The following is a 22,510-nucleotide window of genomic DNA, read 5'->3' as shown; positions in this document are numbered from 1 at the left end:
GAGTTGTTTGTCCTTCGGGTGCTTTTATCTACCTATGTTTTATGCTTCTTTATGAGTTTTGTCTGGCTGCTGCTGAATCTGCATTTCCTGCAGAGACAGCATTCATGGATTCTTTGGTCGAGGCAATCATTTGGGTCCATCGAAATTGAAACGATGTTGTTGACCTAATCTGGTCGAGCTCGGCCGACCCACTATTTTTTACTTAAAGCTTACATTTTATATTTTAAAAAATATTATATATTTTTTAAAACATTTATGCTTTAAGAGAACGGGTCGGTTAGGGTTTGATCGGCCTAGACTTTGCAACCAACGTTAAAGATGCTAGGTGAGTCTGGGTCAGCGCTGACTCAGAGCCCCCACATCTACCAACGACCTATACACTACTTTGAATTTTTTATTTTTTAGTTTGGCTCTGGAAATTAAGTTTTTAGCTTATAGGAGAAAAGCAATTTCTCTATTTTTGGTTCAAAATAGAGAGTTTTTGTCAAAAACGTTTTCGTTTCAAATTTTGGATCCAAACAACCGGCAATCTCCCTGGAAATCAATTAGCTGGTACTCTTTGTTTGGGGATCTAAACAACTCTTAAGGAGAATGTAATAAAATGGTTTAATTTCATGTAGATAATTGAGATGGTTAAATTAATCAATTTATTAGAGAGGAGCTGTTTTTAATGTTTTTTTGAGAAAAAAAAAAAAACCATTTTATCATCCAAATTTAGAAAGTTGTGTATATTTTGTATTTTACACCGAAGTTCCTTCTTTGAGAGTGCATAATGTATCTAATTATATTTTTTATATTGGATTAAAGTTCAGATTTGAGGAATTCATACTTATCATACCTCAAATTTGTAAAATAAATATTAAAAAATATTTTAAAATAAATAACTAAATTACCCCTATTTTGTGTTTGGAACCAATGTTGTCCGATTTGCTTTTGGAGTCCTCAATTTGGTAAGAAAAACAAAGTAATTCGGTGCTTCGGGAGAAGATTTTAGATTTTTTTTAATTAAACAAAAATAAATTAGATATTTATATATAAATATATAAATATAATGAAAATTTTAATATATATATATATATATATATATATATATATATATATATATATATATATATATATATATATATTTATATTTATTTATATATTTATATAGATATTTTTTTTCTTTGGAGGAGATGCATAAAGTTTACACTTTTAAAATTTTAAAGTGTATTCTTAAACTTATGATAAACTTTTATATAAATTTTACTAAGATTTTACATAGTTCGCCAGGAGATGCAGGTGTGGTGCTGGAAACTCATGCTGACCTGAAAACGTATTTCAACCATTTAAATATCTAATATTAGTCTCGAGCAAATATAGAAATATTTGGAAATCTTAAAAAATGGACGATCTAGATAAAATATGTTACAAGAACTATTTTTAGGACCTAGAGTTTTTCCTACTCACATATCTCGTCTCGAGGTTGAGATGGTAACTTAGAGGAAAATCCTGTTCAAAACAACCTTTTCCAAAACCACCCGTTAGTTTTATAGTATAAGTTCAACATCTCATGTGAATTTTTTCTTTTATCAAAATATAGAAAAGTATATAAAGAGACTATTTGTTTTTTATATAAAGAGGTCATAATCATCCTCGTCCATTAAATTTCAAATTGGATGATTGTGAGTATCATTAATTAGATTTAAAATTCAAAAAAAAATATTTCAAATTTTATAAGAGATCCAAACCATCTAATTTAACATCTAATTACTACAGAAAATTATCCGTTCTAACAAAGGTATAGTCTCAAAGTACATAATCCGTTAAAATACTTAGTTTCAGGTATCCATTAAAATACTTAGTTCCAGGTTTGGAACTCCAAATAATGGTCATGCTTGAATCACTTGGCATGTAGAACGCCTTCTTGTACTAAGTTTCAAAACTAGCAGGGAATGTGAATTACTTGGGTCGTTAACTCCAGCCGGGTAAACTAAGATGCCCTCGGTCGTTTGTGTTTTCAAAAGTTACAAAAAAAAAAATAGAAAAAATAAAGTTAAATGGAGTGGAAAATGATTAATGCAATAGAAGTCATATATCCATCATAAAACAAAATCTCTTTCTAAATTAGCCATTATGAGCATTTACACAAGAACACGAACTCGATATAATACATAAGATAGGACTCATCAATTCATCACTATCATGAAAACTTTTTTCTAATTATTTGGGATTTGATATACGAAATTTTGTCTAATTATTTGGGATTTGATATACGAAATTTTGTCTGTCATTCTAGTCTATCAACATTCTAGCCTATCAAGGACCATATTTTCAATAAAACTATAAATCTTCATATTTTTTCTCACTATTTTCAACTATGCCTTTTTGAGCCTACCTTTTATCTGTTTTCAGCCTTCAACTTGAACCAACTTGCACCTTCTAATAAGTATGGTACTGGGTTTGCTACACATGGCCAACCCACCTAAATTTATTTTCTCTCCTCTAATCACATATTGAAGCCATACCTATGTTCTCTTTAATGTATCCATTACGAATACTATCACTTCTTGTTTTGCCACTCATCCGTCTCAACATCCTCAACTCAACTATACTTATCTAATAGGTATGTTGTTTCTTGACTGTCATACATTCCTCCTCATTGAGCAAAGCTGGTCTCATAACTGCCCAATGTGGTGTCATCAATTAGTTATGCTTATTTGCCATTTATATCTAATTTCTTGCATTAACCTTCTATGACTACCATCTATTAGTACAATGTACCTAAAATATAAATTCTTATTCTAATACCAATGTTGGTTTTTGTGCTGATTGGACGAACTAAAATACTGCGGTAGAGTATGTCATTATCAGTCATACTACTATTAGATTTAGGTGGACATGTAGTAGATCAATTTAAATCTGTGTCAGAACAAGCAACCGTACTATTTTTTAATAAAGATATTTCTTTAAAGAGAGTTAAAAAATGACACTCTCATAGGCATACTAAGAAAAGTAGGACTCAATCCATTTTGTCACTGTTACTTTCATATCCAAATATTACATTAGTACGCGATTTGTCACACATAAGGATGCAAAATTATCACTTTAGTGAAATGACAATTATGCAATAATTATATTATTATATTATTTATAGTAAATTGATATAGTAACAATATAATTTCTAATTATTATTTATTATAGTATTATATTTTTTTAATCTTATGTTATTGAAATTCATGTATCATTTTATATTGGAAGAAGTTTATATAGATCCAAGGGTCTAAACAATCAAATTGGAGCCTTCCTAAAAAATTTCACTAGAATAGGTTGTTTGGATGCCCAAATATCCTTAAAATTGATTATCTCCATATCAAGAAGTATGGACCTAAGAAAAAAATGGATTTCAAGTTTTGGAAATAGTGCATCTAGTATCATATTTTTGGACTGCCAATTTTCAAGATTTTTAAGTTTTTTTAGATCTGCTCGATCTACACTAATTTTGAAGCTTCAAATTTTATAATTAAATATGAAAATATATTTTAAGGCTATCACAAAGATTTTCAATAATGAAACAATATTTCTCGACATTAGTTGAAGGTAGGTTTGAATTTGATTGTTTAGAGCTTCGGCTCCATACAAACCGCACCCTATATATTTTATTCCTCATTATAATTTACAAAAATACCATTGTAATTTAATCTAATTATAATAATGTAATTAATACAATAATTATAGTTATATAATTACAAGTTTAAAAAATAATATAATTATCCTATGACCAATCTTTAATGGGTGCGGTTTGTATAGATCCTAGGCTCTAAACAATCCAATTAAAGCCTACCTTCAAATAGTTCCAAGGATGTGGTTTCAATACTGAAAATCTTTTTGATAGCCCTAAAATATATTTTTATATTTATTTATAAAGTTTGAAGCTTAAAAATAGTGTAAATCGAGAGATTTGTGAAAACTTGAACATCTTTAAAATTGACGATCCAAAAATGCGTTACAAAATACACTATTTTCAAAACTTGAAATCCATTTTTTTCTCATGTCTATGCATCTTGATGTCGAGATGATCAATTTGAGGATATTTGAGCAGATGTATGTCGAGATGATCAATTTGAAGATATTTGGGCATCAAAACAACCTCTCCTAGTGAAAGTTTTGAGTTAGGCTTAAATTTGATTGTTTAGAGCCTCGGCTCTATATAAAGTTTTCCCATCTTTAATAACTTATAGTTCATTTGCAAGTGCGCCCCCCACATGTCTCAATATATAATTAAAATATATTATAAGGATTGGACTTATGAGTCCGCCGACTCATTTACGCTCGTACATTCTACTTCTAAGGTCCATCTTATAGATGGATTTTATACCCAAATATTTAAACATCTGGGATCCAGACGATGATGATCTTGAATATCTTTATGAATTGCAATTTAAAGATAGTTTGATTAATTTTATATGCAAAAACAAGGAATCATATATTAATGTTCGAATTAGGTTGTTTAACCATAGGGGATTGTTGTGGACGCCTCCAGCACCTTTTTCTCTCAGCTTAAAATCGCATCTATTGAATTCGAGAAAGAACTCCACCCAATGAATTCTCTGCATAAATTGTGAGTAATCCAAGTTTGTTTCATCAGTTAATATTTCGAAAATGAGCAAATTTATACAAGGTGCCAATCCAATACCATTTAAGGAAAGGTGCACTTCAAAAATTCTCTAGTAGAGTGTGTGGATGTTGGAGTACCCTCCAATCGATCATCTTGATCTCAAGTCTTGAAAATTGTGGTATGCGTAAAAAAGTTATATGAACTGTACCATTTTTGTAATTCTAAATTTCGTAATTATGGATAAATATATCTCAATCCATCTTAAAGTTCCGAATACCAGAATAACATCTCCAGGTAAAATTTTAGTTTTTCATCTAGATAATGTATTCAAGATACACTACTTTTATAAGGTGCCAACCTTAGGCAATCAAAGTAAAGCCCACCTTCAAATCTTGCCAAAAAGGTCACAAAAGCCCTTATTATTTTCTAGTATTAAATTTTAAGCCCAAAAAATAGTACACATCTAATAGATATATAAGTACTTCCATATTTTAAAAATAGATAATATCTAGATAATGTGTTCACAATACACTATTTTTAAAACTCGAAATCCCTTTTTTTCATATCTATACGTCTCATGATCAAGATGATCAATTGGATGCTTTTTTTATCACTTCTACATTATGAGGAGTTGCACATGGGCGTATTTAATACTTCAGCGGGTCATAAAATAACTACCCAAAAAAAAGTGGGTCTTAAATAGTGCCTATTTTGCGTCTCGAATGGTTAAACTTTTTCGGTAACTTTGAGCATACTTTTGATATTATTTAAATTTTGTCCTGGCATATTCATGCTAGGATACATTTAACTAACTAGTGACCTTATTCACAGATAGAAATGACACCTCACTTGATAAGTGTCCTTTGCAAGCTCATCAAAATGAGCTTCACACCAGAGAAGTGCAGGAATACATGAGAGAGAGAGAGAGAGAGAGAGAGAGAGAGAGAGAGAGAGTTACAATTGAATTGCAGCAAGACTACAATCATCAACCTATCTTAATTCATGTCCCTCCTTTTGGGATCTCTAGAGCTCCATAGAAAGTGTGAGTTGGTGCTAAAGATGAATTCAGTCTTCATAATAGCTCAGTTTCTTCATGATCACCTTCACCATCCTCCACTTCATTCTCTTCATCATCTTCGGGAGCATCAGGATCCATACCCTAGACAAACCCAGTTTCAGACATTCTCTTGTGTACATTTTTCAAGAAGAAAAAGGCTATACATACAATTCCGTTCCCTGACAGTGTGATGCAAACCTAGATATATGGAACTTCTACAATTAGTGGGGGAAAGAAGCTATATATACAATTCCGTTCCCTTGTTATTCATAATATTTGTACAAACTAGCTGTAGGTGCAGTTATGATTGAAAGACAAACCTTCATCTGTTTGTCCAAACGCTCAAGACCCTTCTTTGCAGCATCATTCTGCGGGTTTATACTGTATAGCAAGAAACAAAAGATTAATCCCAATGTCAACAGATTTACTACGTAAAAACATTTTATATTTGATTTCTTATATTTATTTTTCTAGGTAAAACTCTGTACAATAAATGTTCTTATCATGTTCTAGTAAGAGGGTTTGCGGACTCTAAAATATCATGTGTTTAGGTGCCCTCTTCTGTTGAGCCCCTTAGCTCCAACGTTTTGCTTCTTTGCCTGTCAACTTTCACAAAATCCTCATATTTTTTTTTGTAATGATAACCTGCACGAGGCATCCACAGATCCATTCCAAACACATCATATTATTTTAAGTAATTTCACCCATATGTTCCTACCAGTTCATAATTCTAATATTCCTAATATAATATCCAGAACCACACCTGCTCCTATCCGGGACCTTGCAAATCTACTTCACAAGAGTACCCTCCACTCTTTAACTGGTCAATATCAGCGAATAAATAATTTATTATGTACCAAAAGGTCCATTACTTACCATTGCATTTCTTTTGGTATATGTATGACAGCAATATATCCGATGATAATGCAAATATCTTCAGTGGAACAGCATTTTGTACATTCATGTCAAAGAACATGGGCATCTTTGTAGAACGTTCAAGATCAAAGTGTCGTGTTCTTGTAGGGGATATCTTGTTGCAGTGCTATGCTGACGACTTTGCCATGGCATCATATTTAAATAGAAGGAATATTCAACTTGCACTAAATGTGAAAAACAGCATGTGGGAGAGTTTATCATGTCTAACTAACCACAAGTGCAGGCAATGAGGATCCTTGAAAAGAAGGAAGTTGGTCAAAAAAAAAAAAAAACAAAAGTACATATGGAGAGCACTGTGCCCATTTAGATTGGTCAATAAATTGTAAATTCACAAAAGCCTCATCTGAAAGTCAATGAATTCCAGTGGTTATGCAGTGCAAAAGGAGTTCATGAAGAGAAAAATCCCATGGAATTGAATTAAAATAGTACCTCAGTGCTGTCTGATAATGTGTTACTGACTCTAGCAACATATTTGACTTGGAAAAAATCTGGGCCAGCTTAGTATGAAGAGAATCATCTTCCCAATCATTAAGATAACGCTCAAGGAGTGATATAGCATCACCATGTCGCCCCTCCATAACGTGTAGATCGGCCAAGGCTAAAGCAGCTCCAAGATATCCACGCTCCAAACGAAGGGCTGATTCATAGAACTTCCTTGCCTGCTCGAAGTAACAATGAATGAAGCTAAAAAAAGTCTAACAACACCATAGAACCTGATCTTGGTAAGATTAATACAAATGAAATAAAACACAGATGAAGGGTCAAGAAAGAACTCAATAAACCATTTTATGAAATAGAAATATACGACTCCCCATTTCCTTAAATCTCTCTCTCTCTCTCTCTCTCTCTCTCTCTCTCTCTCTCTCTCTCTCTCTCTCTCTCTCTCTCTCTCTCTCAATGTGCATGTTGTGTGTCTTGGTGCATACAAGTGCTCCTGCAAAAGTTCAGCACACAAAGCGGCAACAATGGAAAAGAACTAGAACTCTCAATAATGAGCCCTCTTTAGAACCCATTCACAGATGATGCAGAAAATAAAATAAAACTTTGTTAACATTTTGTGGACCATGTTTCTCTTTCTTTTTTTTTGTTTGGGGGGGGTACGACGAGGGTATTTTGGATATTTTTCTCTGTAATAGACTTTTCTAGAATTACAGAAATTCTAGGGGTTTTCCATATATTGTTTCTACATGGGGAAATTAGGCGGGAAAGGTTAGAATTTGAATTTAAAATTGGTTTGTGAAGAGGTATTTTCCATGGCTTGGGAAGGGGTATCATTTATTAATGCTCCTAGGAAAGTTACAGAAGTTTGACTTAGGAGCCAAGCCAAGTCTATAAAAAGAGGAAGATTTTTAATTTGGTGGGATAATTTTATTTTCTTGCTATAAGTTTCATAAATGAGGAACATGGTTCCCATCTTGGGTAGTGGACACTCATACAAGTAATTGAAGCTGGGCTCCATTAGCTTCAACCGTTGTATCTGAATGACAATAGAAATCCCTTAGTTTCTACCCAATTGCAAATTGTTTCTCTCTATTCTAAATCATTGGTTTCAAGGCAGGAATCCTCTCTTTTGGACACAGAGTTATGGCCAACAAAGGAAGACATGAAGGCCAAGGAGGAGGTGTTGTACTAAGGGCACAATACGAAGAATTCTTCAGGATGTCCAATGAAAAGCAACAATTTGCCTCAACCGCTTTGAACAAGAATCAGTTACTCCTGAAAGTGACGAATCAAGTAGAAACTGAAAATCCTTTCCACATCCTAAGGAGGGAGAACCCAATTGTTGGAGGATAGGTTGTTCCGTGCCCTAGCTAGATCAGATCAAGGTGTTAGGGTGGACATCCCAGAATATTCGGGACAATTTCAGCGCGATGAATTCTTGCACTGGCTAGATAATGTACAGACTTTCTTCGAGTAGAAGATTTCCCAAAAGAAACGAAAGTCAAATTTGTGGCTACCCGATTCAAAGGGGCATGCCCAAATATGATAGCAGCAGGTGCAGGTCGGTTGAGTACAAAAGGGGAAAGAAAGGATAGCGACTTGGAGGCAAATTAAGTTCCATTTTCAGGAGAAATTCATCCCCAGTAGTTATTCGCAATAATTGCACTAGTTTGCGGCAAAAGGAGGGCGGGCGTTCAGGAGTACACAAATGAATTTTTCCTCCTTATGAGCCAGAAAGAAGTCAATGAAAGCATTGGCCAAATTGTCACAAAGTATGTGAGTGGACTGACGCCTCAAATTTAAAACAAACTAATTCTACTCTGCATTTCAGTCTTGACATGGCTATTCAAATAGCCTTAAAAGCTGAAACCAAATTGAAAAATAGCCTCTAGTGGCTGGAAATAGACCATAGTTCAAGGGGAACATGTGGCAAAACAAAAGCCACGAGAAACCAGGTCCAGCTTGTTCCTATATAAAGCATCTAAGGGCAAAGCTCTAGCTATCAGTTGGTCCCTCCAAACCCAAGACCAGGGTTCGAAATGTTAAAAATGTGGCAAGATTGCCCATCGGTCACATGAGTGTAGGAAACATCACGTTGGCACAGATCTCCTAGATCTGCATGACACGGCTTTGCAATAGTGAGAGGTTACTTCACATTCGCAAGAGGTTACTCCACATCCAAAATTGTCTTGAATAGTATCACCAAATTCGTGTATGACGTTGAAGACTGCTTGAAAGATGCGAGAACGTTAAAGTTGCCTCCCCAAAATGACGGACATGGCGAAAACCCGCAAGGGCGTCATGGGTCAAATATGTCAAAATATAAAGAAAAAAATGTCCGGCGTGTTAGCATCATTAGCTATCACGAGTAAAAGTGTCAAAATAAAATGGGCAAGATGAAACCCCGCAAGGGCATCGTGAGTAAAAAAGTGAAAGAAAAGGAAAGGCAGACATGGTGTAACAACCATGGGTAAAAGCACCACAAAAACAATCTGACGGGGTTTTGTGAAAACCAGAAATGGCACATACCCTAAGGGCTTGAATGAAAACCTGAAAGGGTGTTCAAGTCGAGAAACATGGAGCTAGAAAGCACTTCTGTGAGAAGCACCTCCAATGTCTCCCCATTCCCTCTAAGAGACAAAAGGCGAGCTATGAAAAAGAGATAAAACCAACGAGATGTGCAAGCCATGGAAGTAAAGGAGATAGGCAAAGAAAAGGTAAAGTCATGCCCTTTGAGCTCTCTAATACTCTTGAGCACTTTAATTAGATTTATAAACCTAGTGCTCTGTCTGTTCATTAGTAAGTTTGTACAGTGTATTTTGGTGATATCATCATTAATATCCCAAACATAGATGAACATTCGCTACATTTACAGTAGGTGTTGGAGGTCCTTTGGAAAGAAAAGTTGTTTGTAAACCTCACAAAAATTTACATTTTTTACTGATAACCTAGTATTTTTGAGTTTGTGATGTCATGCAAGGGTATATCCTACCGGTACAAGCCATTGTGGATTGGCACCCATGTTTATAGCCAAAATCAGGAGCAAAAGAACTGATGATCTCTCTGCTCTGATTTTTGCTTAAACGATATCTTATGTTCAAAACGGGTAAAAGATTTGCGGCTTCATCAAATTACAAATCATTGAAGGCCCACTTAGCCTATTTCTATGATCCCCTAGTAGGCTAACGATTTCCTCAAAAATAAAGAAAACGATTTTGAAAAACAATTTTTATCAAAGGAAATAAACCTAATTGTAACAGAAATTGAAAGAAACTAAACAGGTGGCTTACTTGCTTAAGTCGTGCTCATAGGCCTAGCACCCAAAGTGAGGCCTAGACCAGACTGATGAGTTTCGAGATATGGATTTCTCCATCTTGGAGGGAGATTGAACTTCCTTTTTGCTGGAACTAGAAGCATCTAGGCTTGCTTGATTAGGTTTGAGGTTGACACCACCCTAAAGTCTGTTGGAATTATGGCCTTTCAAGGCCTTATGTGTGTTGTTAGCACTGTTCAGGGTCACAGTGGGAGTGACCAGGAACATAGTAGCTACCGAAATCTTTGCGCATTGGGATCTGGATAAGCCGAAATAACCACGATTACATGAGGAGAGGTTCTTGGGCCATATTATGAGTGTGTGCACAAGACAGTCACAATTTGGGAAGTTGTTCTGATGAGAGAAGATCCACCTATCAGAATTGTGCACATGTGCAAAGAAAGGACCCCTGCATCTGCAAAAGTGCATGTCCTCGAGCGGGCACCTGTAATCCACTAAACACTGGGGAATCCAACCATCTATCGATTAGCTTTAATAGGTATGTTCATGTCCTGACTTAAGTCTGTAACTCATAGGAGCCTGTCGGGTAGGTCTGAGAAAGTGGTTTGGGTTTTCAAATCTAGCCTAGTGGAATACGATGTAGCCTAACCTCCTGAAGCATCCTTATCTCCTAATAGGATTTTTGTAAAGTACCAGACTCTGATATTTTGATGGAAAATAATTTAAATATAATTTATCATAATTTTAGAGAATTTTTGAAAATTTTATTTCAAGGAAATATGTTTTATCAAATTTGTTATATGGTAATTCAAATAAAGACAGTCGCTGGCATGTGGCATACAAGTGGCCAATGTGTGTCACATATGCAACCACTAAACTGCCATGTCATTGCCCTATGGGCATGACAGGGATGGCCCTAGAATCCTTGATGTGAAGGCCTTGTTTGGTTAGTGTATATAAACTTACTATGAATAATATTATGCGGTACATGTGTGGTGGCCTGTGTGAATGTAGAATTTTTTATTTCCAAAAATCTCTAATTTAGGAATTTTATGATTTGATGGTCAATAGATTTTTAAAATAAGAGCGTGTAATTGGTGGTAAGAAGATAGAGAGACACCCCATGATATATGATGATATAATGTCCCCCATGAAAGTCGCATTCCATAAGATGAAGTGGAGTGCAAGATTAAGAGAAAGAGATGAAGAGAGAGGGTGGCACGCCACCCTTATGGGGCTCTCATTTTTTAATTCAAATTTAGTGGTGGTGATTAGATGATTTTAAAATCAATGGTTGAGATTTGATCAAATTAAAAAATTAGGATTTGAAGGGCACATTTAATTATGGGAGATTTAGAGGCGACTTATGGGCATAGTGATAAAGGTGTGTTTGATTATCACTATTCATATAATAGCTGCCAATAGTGATTGATAAGGTTAGGTCTTTGGCCTCACTCAACCCTTGGATCACTATTTTAACTCATTCGATGGTTAAAATCTAATCTAGGTTAAAGGTCCACACATGAAACCTCTATAAATAGGACCTACTCGACCTCATTAAGATACTTTTGTCTCACTCATATTCACTTGAATTATTCACTCAAGAGGGCCATGCCCCACTGCCACCTATCTCTCACTTCCTCCCTTGTGATAGTATCTTGAGCCTCCCATTTAATGCGAGATATCTACACTCTTGATCCCATTATGAGAACATAGTGCCTAAGCCCCACCACGCACCTCTCAAAGCCACCTACCTTCCTTTCTGGAAGGAGCACATTGCTGTAAACCATCACAACAGTAAGCTATCTCACTTCATTCTTGTTTATTTAAAGTTCATTAGTGCTTGCATTTAAGAGCTCCTTGTTTTATGCCTTTGTGGTGTAGTCTCGAGCTTAGCATTTCTCCAAACTGTTGTAATAATTATGTTGCTGTAAATGTACGTGTTTGATGCATAACGGTAAGCTCAAATTGTGTTTTGAGGGAAAGATTGTCCGTGTTTGATCCCATTAGATAAGTGGATACCTGGACCAAACTCCGTTTCCCAAACCACACCATTTGAGCTCACTTATGGTTCACACAAGGCTCTTATCGTCCTATATCCTTGTGAGGTTCCTTTGGCCCTTATTTGTTGAGTGAGACTTGACTAGTGTGGCAGTTATGTACATGCTTCCCCCGATTAGATCAGAACCATCCCTCTTGCGCTATCAGTTGAGAGTGATAGCAAGGGTTGTATGTATACCGTAGCAGTGTTCGTGAGGTGAATGTATTTTAATCGGCTTCCCAAAAGTCACATCAAACTCATACACCCTTGCTCATGTTGTAAAAGAGCCAGGCTCATGTTGTAAAGTTATTGCAAGTCAAAGACTATTGTGTTTGTAATCTTCTCGTTTGTAGTAATTTGGGGATTTCCCAAGGTTCGGTTGTGCATTTTGAGAAGGGATTTTTAAATTTTTTATTTTGCATACCTTGTTAGAAACCCTTGTTACTACTTTCAAAGTCTATAACTTGCTATATTATAGGCATAAAGTCCATAGGTTGGTAATGATACGGGGAAGATAGCTTGCCTGGGATTCTTGGAGCTTGCACTTGGTCTTTAGGTGTCTGGACGGGGGCTGGAATCTTCTGGTTCAATATGTCAAGTTTAGGGTCATGGGGCGCCAGGATCACTAAGGCTTCAAAGCTCAGGGTTAAAGGATAGGGTAGGTCATAGAGGCTCAGAAATAAGATCCTAGGGTAGCTGGGAATGGTCAGTTTTATAGGACAAAGGCCTTGTAAGAGTCAGGGTGCATGTGGCAAGATCTGGGCCATACATCTCCCATCAACGCTCTAGCGTCATCAATGACGCTCTGTGTGTTGCTGGGTAACGACAGGCCTATCAAACACCACCATGCTCGCTATTACCCTACATGCTAGCCCAAATTTGATTTCATAACCGTTTTTTGGTGGCAGACCCATGTGATCCCCTGAAATTCCCTCTAAAACATTCCATATTGGGCATGATGACCTAGATAAGGGATCATTGGGGGCTTGATTGAGGTAATTATGGCCTAATTAAGGGGCTAATAAGGTTGGGAGATTGATTAGGGTAAATTTGGTAGATTAAGCATGTTATCTAGCTTAACTTTGTTGAGTGTTGGTCAAATTAGGTGAGTCCAGCCTACTAAGAAAATTGGATTGGCTTGATAGGGAAGGTCTGGGCAGATTAAGTTTGTTTAGGCCCTAATGGCTCTAGGTTTTCATCATAGGATTTTTTGTGGAATTTCAAGATCATTTTGGTGGATGGTGTGTGGTGTAATGGTGGGTATGGACTACCTTGTTTGGTGTGGTTTGTAGTAGGGTTTTTGGTGAATTTGCTTCAGTAAAGGGGATTTTCAGGTTTTTAAGGTTTGGATTAGGAAATCCTAGTGAATTCTGTTGAACCAAATGAAGGGGGCTGTCTACAGCCAATAGTGACTGAGGTGAGAAGTTTTCATGGTTTAGCAACATCTTACAAGAGGTTTATCCAGAATTTCAGAACCATAGTAGCACCCATAATTGATTGTATGAAGAAAAGGGTCTTTGAGTGGACTTTGGCTGCTAAAAACAGCTTCAAATTGGTGAAAGAAAGAATGACAAGTGGTCTTGTCCTTGCACTTCCATACTTTAAAAAGGTCTTCCAAGTGGAGTGTGATGCCAGAAACGTGGGAAGGAGCGGTGCCCTAAGTCAAGAGGGTAGACCCATGGCCTTCTTTAGCAAGAAACTGAATGGGGCAAAGACTAATTACTCTGCATATGAGGTGGAGTTCTTGAGACATTGAAGGCACTATGTCATTCAAAGGCAATTTATCTTGTTCTCAGGCATTGAAGCGCTGAGCACTAGTGCTCAATAGAAACTGAACCGGAGGCATGCAAAGGGTCTCTTACAAGGGTTCACTTTCGTAATCCGTCAACCAGGCAGGCAAAACAATGTGGTTGATGCCCTCAAGTGGAGTCGCCACCTCCTTGGTACATTTGCCACCTCTTAGGTACATTTGCCGAATGTTTTAGCTGGTGAAAGGACGGCCTCTAAACATTGGCCTTTAACCATAGACATATATGAGTATGGACTTTTGGCTGGGGATTCCCCATGCCTCAAGAGGGTGCGACTCTATCTTCATGTAGTAGATAGGTTCCCGAAAATGGCCTACTTCATTCTTTGTCAGTACATACTTGACGCGACTCAAGTGGCTGCTTGTTTCTTTGAGGAAATGGTCGGCCTTCATGGTGTACCAAAAATCATCACTTCCGATCGATACACGAGATTTGTGAGCCATTTTTAAAGAATCTTATGAAAAACGTTAGGTACTAAACTGCAATATAGCAGTGCCTATAACATTCCAACAGATGGCCAAACCAAGGTCATCAACAGATGCCTTCGAGATTTCGTTGAGGAGCCTCACCGGAGACGAGTCTTCTCAATGGGATCGAGTTTTACTTCAAGCAGAATTTACCTATAACAATTATCTTGATCAGTCCACTAGGAAGGCTCCATTTGAGGTGGTGTATGGCTGGCACCAAGCAAAGTTCCTGATCCAGTCCCTTCACTTGAGGGGGCTGAACTAGCAATGTGTTAAAGGCTCGGTTGAGTGCATTCATGGCCTTCATCTTCAAGTTCAGGAAAAATTACAAAAGAGCTACGACAAATACAAATCCGACGCCGACTCGCACCAAAAGGAAAAGACCTTTGAAGTAGAAGACTTGGTAATGGTGTGCCTTAGGAATGAAAACTTACCTTATGCTTAAATACAAGAAAATTGGCCCTCGTCGAGTACTAAAAAAGATGCACAAAACGCCTACAAGATTGAGCGTCCTGAAGGACATGAAATTTCTCCCATTTTCAACATCTTTGACCTATATCAGTATCATGGGAAGGTTGTTGTGGAAGGTGTTACTTGGTGGGAAGCGCATCTGCCCAAGAGAATGGGGGATAAGGTAGAGAGGATCTTGGAAAATCATATCAGCCCCATCCGTCATGAAGATTACTGTAAGTATTTTGTACAATGAAAGGGCAAGCCTGATGCTGAGAGTTTGTGGGTTTCTAAAGAAAAATTGATGAAGATTGACCCAGAAGCCCTTAAGAAGTCCATAACTGGCTCGAACTCAGGGACGAGTTCTCTTTAATCCAGGAAGAATGAGCCAAAAATAAAAACTTGTTAACATTTTGTGAACTGTGTTTTCTCTTTTAGTTTGTTTTTATTTATTTATTTATTTATTTATTTATTTATTTATTTATTTATTTATTTATTATGGGAGGGGGGGGGGGGGGGTGTGGGGCGGTGTTGGTTTGGTTAAGACATGGGTGTTTTGGGTATTTTCTTTATAATGGAATTTTTTGGAATTATAAAAAAGCAAGGGGTATTGTCCAGTAATGCTCCCTAGGAAAGTTAAGAGAAATTTGGTTTGAGAGCCAAGCCAAGTCTATAAGAAGAGGAAGACATTTACCTTGCTGGGATCATTTTATTTTTTCCTGTAAATTTCAGAAATCTAGAACATGGTTCCCAGTTTGGGTGGTCCTTGGACCCTTGGCGGTATTACCAAAGAGCCCTATGATGAAGTCTTTGACTCCATTCCCACCAAAGGGTAGGGGCCCAAATCCCCACTGACTTACCCTTTTTTTTTTGTGGACCCTCATATATGTCATTAGAGCTAGGCCCTGTTAGCTTCAGCCCATTGTCCATGAATCACAGTTAAAATCCCTTAGTTTCCACTATGGTGAACTATGTCTCTATCGTTTCTCTCTGTTCATCAACAAAGTGCTCCCATTTCATGCAGTTTTATGAAATTCATGGTCAGAGATTTTTTATAAAATGAGGTCACTCTGCTAGACTTTCTTGGAAGTTGGGAAAAATCCTTGTGACCATTACGTGAGGCATTCAAAGCAAATCTTATATGCATAGTAGAACATTTCCACTTGGGTACAACATATTCTAATATGCATAATTGGAACATTTTTGTAAAGTGTCAAACATTCATATAAACACACATGAATGATCACTGTAGTATCTTTCAACAGAATAAAATTTGTAATCCACTAGTGATTAACTTAAACTTATACACAAGTCACATTAATATAGTATAAACAAAGGGAAAAATGGAAGTAATTCCTTGCCTTCTCTATCCCACTAGGATGACTGAAATATACATCACCGACTAAGGTGAGAGCCTTTGCTGACTGAGGCATAGCCTTCATCGCCTCACGAGCAACACACAATGCCTCTTTGGTCTTATTAAGTGCCAGATATGAACGAACCAAACCTGAAATCAGTAAAAACTACTCCCATTAATCAGTTCCAATCAAGAGTTGAGAAACACATTGAAGAATGTCAAGAAACAGCTTTAGTACTACATGAAGTAAGATTCCAGTACCCACCAAAAGAAGGAAGACAGATTCATAATAACCGAAATCAACATTATGATAAAAGCTTAAGCCTTATTTTGGACTTCCTAAGACTTCCCAGTTCAATACCTTATTTTAGACGATTTGGTAAGAATCAGTGTGCCCCAAGCATGAAATTCGTGTAAATCTGCTACAAAATTGATGCAATAACCTTCAAATGAAGACAAATTGAAAGACTTAACTGGTTATGGGTAATATATATGTGTACGAGTTCCGGTTTAGATGACATGAATACTAATCTGGATTCTCAGATGTAGGGGCTCCACAAAACAATTGTTTACATCTTGAGTGTGGTACTTGTATAAAAGAATAATACTCAATGGTTTATGTAGGGACAATAATACATGCTACATTAGAAATTAATACCAAGTTCAAATTCGGAAGATGATTCCTGAATCTTTCACTACCAATAGCTGATAAATACTTCAGAGAGGCCCTTAGCGAGTGTATTCTAAATTCATGTTGCTTTCCTTCTTTTTGCGGCTTGTCCTTGACACTTTCCATAGTCATTAGATTCAAAAGTGCTTCTTTATCCTGAAAGGAGAGGAACCCCAGACATGCAGCAATCTCAACGACTTGAAAGAATCTTGATATGATCAACAGCCTAAAGAACACATGCATAGGGTTCATACTGCCACCACTTCCCTTTCATACTTCTCCAGATAACATATTTGAAGGCAATCAACTTCGCATTCCTGTAGTGATCATAAGCTGCACATATGAATTGGAAAGCACAGGCGAGCCTTCTATCAAGGTTGACCATAGGCTATATCAAACACTCTGCTAGTGCGTGTGAGTGTTTATGGACTCTGAATTGCATTTCGCAAGGCAAGTCAACATTAAGTTCTTTAAGAAAGTACATTAGCTTGTACTTGGAAGTATTTACAGTAAGATACCAAGAGGTTCTTTTGTGAATTATGACTTTAAGAAGACACATAAAATTTGGTGTGGCAACTAGCCATGTCATGCGTGATCATTGAGGGCACACATGGCTAGCAGAAAAGGCCAAACAGGAGGGGGGACTTAAAAACTTTCCTCCTAGTCCTAGACCCAAGAAATGCCATCTTATTTATTGAGGCTATGTTGACCTGAGTTACACCTGAGTTACCCCTTAACATTAAAAGAGCACTCCACTGCAATTTCAGTAGTAAATGCAGGTCGGAAGCAACGTCTTCAATACTCTGCCAAATTTAAAAGTAGCTAACAAACAGTGATCCATTGACAGGGAGTGGCAACAGGTCGGGTCGGGCCCGGGTCAGGGGTCCTGGTCGGGCAGGACCCTGACCCGCAAGGCCGCACCCAAACTGGATCTGAATGGACCTAACCCAAAAATTAAAATATCAATATATTTAACTATAATTCATAAATTGGGACCCAAAAATATAATGTGCGATCCGGAACCGACAGGACATGGACCCCAACAGTGTTCGGGTCCAAGATTTGGACCCGAAACCTACCCGCGGGTCCAATCTTTGGACCCATACCCGGACCCAGCTCAGGTCTACCCATTGGATCCAGGTCAAAACCTTTCCAAATGCAGCCTAAATGTCTAAGAGATTTAGATGCCCAGGTACAAATACAAAAACAAATACAGACGCTGGAAACAAGGATATAAGATATAGACAACATTAGCCTATCCAAAGATTTGACACATACACATGTTTATAAAGTACAAAATATATCTTATATGACACATTGACACATAAACTTGCTTAGCTAAAAAAAATTGAGATAATGCATAAATTTATATATTATAATTCATATTATACTTTTCATAGTTATATTATTTTATATTTACAAATATAGGAGTATCCAGTATGAGCATCCATATCGGATAGTGTCAACAAGGGTGCTGTGTCAACCATATATGAGCATCCGGGTATCACAACTCAAAACACAATAAAGGAGTAATTGCAGTCATGGCAACTGGTATCCCCCGTTCAGCAGGGCTGGATAGAGTACGTTGGACATGTGGGAGGTGGCAAAATCTGTATGTGCATCGAGGGGCTAGAAGGGGAAGGTCAATGCAGCATACCTTGGAGCCTACAAATATGATCTAAAAGCCAACATTTCCCATTCAATGTGGTAGTCAAGCTTTGTGGTTTGCAATTCTGACATTCAAACCCAAATTCTGGGTCTCAAATATACAGAATGATATCCAATTTTTTATTCCTCGAAACACCCGTCGATACTCAGCCCACACTTATGTGAATCTCAGAGTTAAGTTATGACAATCCTCTATCAAGATTGCTGTAAAGAGAGTGTTTATTTGGTAATACAAATTCTTCAAAAGAAAAAAACAAAGATTAAGATTCCTCAAGAGTAGACTAACCTTTCAACAGATGTGTTAGTCCTACAGTTGCCAGGTGACCCACAAAATGCATCAATTTGCAAGTGGTTGAAAACATTTTTTTTCTTTTGCTAATGCTTATGTGAAATGAGAGCTTGTATTATCGGTTTCATCCCACTCTAAAAATGTAGACATTTTACTAGTCCTCTGAGAAAATTGGCTTCTAAAACAGGCACCCAAATGGATCCTCTCACCTACAAATGCACCGCACAACAATGCCAAAGCATATATCACGGCAGCATGCAAACGCGGCCTTAAGGTGCTAAAATGTTACAGGAAAATATTACTGAACATGGGATTTAGGGATAATAACTCGATCAAAATGCCAAAGATGTAATGGGAACTAAAAAATAATGGTTTTCCCATTGGCATATAATATACAGTGAATTAAAAAAATAAAACAACTAGAGTGAAAATGCACCAACATTCATCTGGCATAAAAAAGTGCAATTCAACTTCATATGGATGTTTGAGTTTAACTCATAAGATTCTACTCGAATATGAATCCCATGAAGACACCACTAATATCTGATCGATCAGAATCTTCCCCAGCTCCAAGAGAGGATACTGTTGTAGTTGAAGCCTTCAGCTTCAAAATCTTACCCAAAATCAAGTTAACTCTTCTGAGAAAAAAATCTTACCCAAAATCAGTTATAGTAATTTTAAAAAGGTCAGAAATATTAAATCTAATGTTAAAAGAAATGATGAGAAGTAAACTCTAGTAATTAAGAATCTAACATAAATCATGAGTAATACTTATATTCCTTAATAGTCATTACCAATAAAATATTAATAATAATCGTTGTTGATCATAATTATTAATACCATTATTACCAAAGGTATTAGAAATTGACGTGTAATATCAAAATATCTAATATTCAAATACGATAATATAACTATTACAAGTATGATTATTATCATTCATGATAATAATATATATTGCCCATATTTATTAATTCAATACGATAGTTATTGTCCTCATAACAATATAATATGAAATTATGATTATAATAATAACTTTTTTTAGGGTTTTGTATTTGTTAACGGTGGGAATGGAGGGCAGAACGTTATGTTGAGGAATCCGCCCCCCTAACCGCCTATGCCCCACCCCCATTCACGATTATAATAATATCATTAATAATTATAATATTTATTTCTTATTATACTTATTAAATTAATCAATAAATATCATTATGATGCAAAATTTTAAGCATACATATTAAGAGTAATAAGTATAAAACATAAAAACTAATAATTAAAATAAAATTTATTATTTTCTATAATATTTGAGAATAAACTGCATTCTCTTGATGGAAAAAAAGGAAAACCAGCTTTATTTATATAAAATTTCTGAAAAGATATACTTTTAAGAATATAATTTTACGATTTAATAAGTAATTTATGACCAATTTTCAATTTCCTAAGGACGAATTTTCAAATATTTCAAAAATTATGGCCACTCTATTTTCCTTTTGCAATATTTTTATACTTTCCTTTCTAATTTTGGGCAAGTTTGGATGTACCCAAAATTGCAATATTTTCCAATGACAAGAAAAAAAAAGATTGAGATAGCAACTGGGAACCGTTTGGATAAACCCCATTGAATTTTATTCCCAACAAAACAGATTATGACGCTAAGCCAAATTTGCCAAAAAACGTGAGTGAAACAAATTTGAGTTAGACTCAAATTTTTTTCACTCAATTTTTTTTCGCTTCCCTCTTTGCGCCTTTTCCCCAAACCTTCCTGCTCTGAGTCGCACTTACAAAAGCCTATCTCCTACTCTCAAACAGATCTCACAGCTCTTTCCTTCTCTCATCTTCAACTATGCAGATTTTTTTTCGCTGCAAATTTTTTTTCGCTTCCCTCTTCACGCCTTTCCCCCAAACTTTCCCGCTCTGAGTCGCACTTACAAAAGCCTCTCTCCCACTCTCAAGCAGGTCTCACAGCTCTTTCCTTCTCTCGTATTCAACCATGCAAATCCCATCTCCCAATACTAGTTCAACTTTTTCTCTCTCTAGAACAAAAAACCTTTCCATCTTTCTCTCTCTAGAAAGCCGCCCCCTAATTTCACATAGCTCTCCCTAGCATTTTGACACTGAAGAGCCTCTAATTTCACAGAGCTCTCCCTAGCATTTCGACGGGTTGCTGAAGAGCGGTTGTACTCCTAGATTCCTTTCTCTTACACTCTCTAGAAATTCAGGGTTTTGCTCGATATCTATAGGAACAGTGATTCTTCAGGTCTTGAGAGTAATAGAGTTTCTCTATGTAAATTTAATGGAGTGATTTTCTAAGTATGCAGAGGGAGATGTTTTACAACCTTAAAACATAACATTTGCAGAGGAAGGTTTGTAAAGGACCTATCACCTCTTTTGCCCATCCATCAAGTTACTCTCTCTCTAATAATAATATTGAACTTCTCTTTGTTTCTGCTTTCTGGGTTCTTCTCAGGTTTCTTCTCATTCTCTGTCTCCTACATTTATAGGAATAACCTGCTGATCTAGAGAGAGAGGAATCAATATAATTAAATTCTGAAATTGTGTAAATTGGGTTTGGAATTTCTTATCGATTTCTTTAAATTTTCATATTTCTAGTTATTTTTCTGCCATTTTCGACTGCTCTATGGAGATCATTGGTCAAAATTTTTATATGTAATGAGAAAAATAAAGAAAAAATACGAATTTAGAATTTATTGCAACTCATCCAAACAGACATATCTGGCAAATAAAATGTTCTTCTCATATTTTAATAGACATCCAAACAGTCTACCAACATAATAAAATAAAACGATAATGTTTCTCAATTGAGAAGGAAAAAAAGTGCATTTTTTTTCAATGTGAATATTTTTTTCTTTGACATCCAAACTGGGCCTTTAGTATTAGAACATAAAACAGGTTTTAAAATCTTTAATGTTTTAAAATATTCAAATTTTAATGCTTTTCTTCATTCACGACTCATTTTGTTATTTTTTGAAGAGATTTTAAAATGTAAATATTAAAGTTCACCATGAATTGTGCATGTTTTAAAAGTTTTCTATAACCAATTTTTAGATTCTTATTATTCACCCACCTGCCATTGCAAATCTAAGTGCAACACACATAACGTCATTACTGTAATATATCATTTCACCACAGTAACCAGAGATCAATCAAACTCTCAGCTCAATAAATGGGAAACCATCTCCCCAGTAAAGCTCCTCAACTCCAAGTTTCGTTCTCAGTTTCTTTATCAATAAACAAAACCCATCTCCGAGGCATGAGGACCAAATTAACCAGTTGACGTTTGCATCCTTTAAATGGTTGTGGCAACAAATCAGTCAAGCCAGACCCACAGTTTTACCTGGACTGCCATAATTGGTCATGATTTATACATTTCACTAGTTATAAGAGAGAGAGAGAGAGAGAGAGAGATGATGACGCAAAACCTACTAAAAGGAAGACAA

At 36.2% G+C, this 22,510-nt stretch overlaps 1 protein-coding gene across 7 annotated transcripts in view; it reads right to left on the bottom strand.

Annotated features, from left to right (window-relative positions):
• Positions 1 to 5,329: 5,329 nt before the first annotated feature.
• The window catches only part of APC7 (tetratricopeptide repeat (TPR)-containing protein), a 56,379-nt gene continuing 39,198 nt past the window's right edge, over positions 5,330 to 22,510 (bottom strand). For all 7 annotated transcript variants that reach the window (XR_016050009.1, XM_006855383.4, XM_088859252.1 and 4 more), the window contains 4 exons: positions 16,433 to 16,578; positions 7,020 to 7,249; positions 5,975 to 6,035; positions 5,330 to 5,756 (listed from right to left, as the gene is read on the bottom strand). Coding sequence is in view for 6 of the 7 variants with exons in the window: in XM_006855383.4 (XP_006855445.1) it covers positions 5,670 to 5,756; positions 5,975 to 6,035; positions 7,020 to 7,249; positions 16,433 to 16,578 (524 nt within the window). In the remaining variant the exon portion in view is untranslated. The remainder of the gene's footprint in view (positions 5,757 to 5,974; positions 6,036 to 7,019; positions 7,250 to 16,432; positions 16,579 to 22,510) is intronic.

Source organism: Amborella trichopoda, chromosome 2 (assembly GCF_054954075.1).
Source record: "Amborella trichopoda isolate Santa Cruz 75 chromosome 2, AtrichopodaSantaCruz75HAP2 v2.0, whole genome shotgun sequence".
NCBI lineage: Eukaryota > Viridiplantae > Streptophyta > Magnoliopsida > Amborellales > Amborellaceae > Amborella > Amborella trichopoda.
Note: the sequence above shows the minus strand (reverse complement) of the source record. Positions and strands in the feature narration are given on the sequence as shown.